At 36.6% G+C, this 2,358-nt stretch overlaps 1 protein-coding gene across 10 annotated transcripts in view; it reads right to left on the bottom strand.

Annotated features, from left to right (window-relative positions):
* The window catches only part of LOC107669455 (gephyrin-like), an 89,324-nt gene that overhangs the window by 20,607 nt on the left and 66,359 nt on the right, over positions 1–2,358 (bottom strand). For 5 of the 10 annotated variants that reach the window (XM_016461683.1, XM_016461682.1, XM_016461685.1 and 2 more), the window contains one exon: positions 2,060–2,134. The exons of the other annotated variants lie outside the window; for them this stretch is intronic. In XM_016461683.1, the coding sequence (XP_016317169.1) occupies positions 2,060–2,134 (75 nt within the window). The remainder of the gene's footprint in view (positions 1–2,059; positions 2,135–2,358) is intronic. 10 annotated transcript variants of the gene reach the window in all.

Genomic DNA, 2,358 nt, shown 5'->3' with positions numbered 1-2,358 from the left:
ATACACTTTAACCAATGCAGTCTGAGCCGGAAAGAGAATTGATTAGTTCATCTCTCGAGTCTTTCGAATCATTTGTTCTTTTGTCACGTGATGTGACAGCATTGGATAGAGAAATGAGTTAATTTACAAGCTTCCTTACAAACGGGTGCATAGTTATTATTATTTTTCGTTGTCTGTTGAGGAAGTACAGACGTTCCTCTCGTTGATAGCAGAGGAGCGGATCCAGTGAGAGCTTGATGGGGCGACGCGGAATGAAAAAGTTTTGTAGGAGTCATGGCAGAGGCGGCGCAACTATAACGACATGTGAATAATCCCGCCCACTCTAAAGCGGTACTGAACTGCAGTGGAAACGCAAACCGAGCCGTGCCGTGTCGGACCGTACTGAGCCGTGCCGAGCCGAGTCGTACATAATACAATGCTACACATGCACACAGACATAAACATATTCATTAAAGTCAGGGTTTTACAGCGAACTAAAACCATATAAACAATTATTGTTGCTTGAAATAAAATAAAGATAAAAAAAAAAAAATAATAATAACTATTTTAATTCACCTAGTTGCCAGGCAACATTCTTATTTACTTTGCGTTTAGTTTAAGTACTAAAATAACAAATACAAAACTAAAACTATAAATTATAAAAACTATATAGACACATTTAAAAAAAAAAAAAAACTGAAAATATAAAAATAAAGTCGAATTCAAACAAAAAGTACTATATCAATGATACTAAAATAACTCCAACACACAAACACCAAACATACTACTGCAAACACACTGTTAAATCCTTGACACAAACAACATCACACATGAGTAAAACAAAAAGAGAATGAATGGAGGTGAATGAGTGTGTCAGAGCAATATCATTTTAGTTGTAAGTCACTTTGGATTAAAATGTCAGCAAAAAGAACAATGTTTATGGCGTCATATAGCATGCGGCTATCAGCGGCAGACGTGGATGAATCTACACTGAAAAAATTTGGTATAGGATTTACTTGGCTAGTAAATTTCACAAATAATTACAAAGAAATGGCCTGAACTGAACTCAGCGCTGTGAGCTTCATCTCTGATCTGAGTGACTCTGAGCCTGTGTGTCATCAGGAGGGTTCGAGTGTGCTCTCTAGTAAGTGTGTGTTGGTTGAGACGGAGCCGTGATGGTCACTGCTCCTGTTTTTCAGGTTCCTGCCGTGTTCTTTGGCTCAGACTCAGAGCTTCAGCGTCCCACAGAGCAGCTCTTTGTTTCTGAGGATTGAGCGTCACGATTCAAACAAAGTGAGCAGAGTTGCTAGTGGAGACGAGAATAACTCTAGTCCTGAACACAACAGAAGACCTGTTCAACACACACACACACACACACACACACACACACACACTCATATAAATGTTTTTTCCCCTGGCCAAAATATATTGTAAATATATGCTAAATATATATTGTAAACAAACAGTAAAACTAAATAAAATATACTTTTGAAATTTGATAAATTTTTTTGGATCACTGTAAAGTAAGATTTTTATTCAAATGTGTTGTGTTCACATGTATTACAGATACATATGTGACAGATGTGAATGTATTTTCTCGGATTGAAATATATGGAGGTCAAATTATTTTTTAAACACTTTTTATAATATAAATATATTTATATCTTTTAAATATGTTTCAGTTTTTCTACTTTCAAATTTCACATTTTTTGAATGCTACATGTCATTTCTTTGCAATTGTTTGTGAAATTTACTAGCAATTTCTGAGTGAAAATAGTTTCAACACCAATTTTTAATAACTGTAGAAAATGTTTTGGTGTAAATTAACTTAAAGAAATAATGCTAACCATACAGTGTTTTAGCTTAACTTAAAAACTAAACTAAATATTTAAACCCACTGATACCTGTTCTGTAGTGATATGATGGTTAGTAGATGTTGGTAAATCTGTTATCATTGTTGGTTTGTGTTCAAAACTAGCTAATTTTTCCTGTATTTGAGCTGCTTTATTACCTGTCGGTGCTAAAGTCATGTTTACAGGCTGAATTTGTCTCAAATTATGATTGAAGATGAGCTCTTTACCTGGTCCAAGGTAGAGTACCTTGTCTTGAGTGTGATGACCTCATCCAGGTGTGCTCTGAACTCTCGCCGCGACGCCTGGAGGAAGCCACAGGACAGTCATTCACCCCAAACACACACACACACACACACACACACAAACCTCTCCATATCCAACAGGCACAGATACAGAATCCATTTGCATTCAGTCAAACACGTTTATGAGCATGCGCTGCCACAAACACTAAAATAAACACACACACACACACACACACACACACACACACACACACACACACACACACACACACACACACACACAC

Source organism: Sinocyclocheilus anshuiensis, unplaced genomic scaffold (genome assembly GCF_001515605.1).
Source record: "Sinocyclocheilus anshuiensis isolate Anshui unplaced genomic scaffold, SAMN03320099.WGS_v1.1 scaffold96, whole genome shotgun sequence".
In the NCBI taxonomy this organism is placed as follows: domain Eukaryota; kingdom Metazoa; phylum Chordata; class Actinopteri; order Cypriniformes; family Cyprinidae; genus Sinocyclocheilus; species Sinocyclocheilus anshuiensis.
The sequence above is the reverse complement of the archived record's forward strand: the minus strand, read 5'-3'. Positions and strand labels throughout refer to the sequence as shown.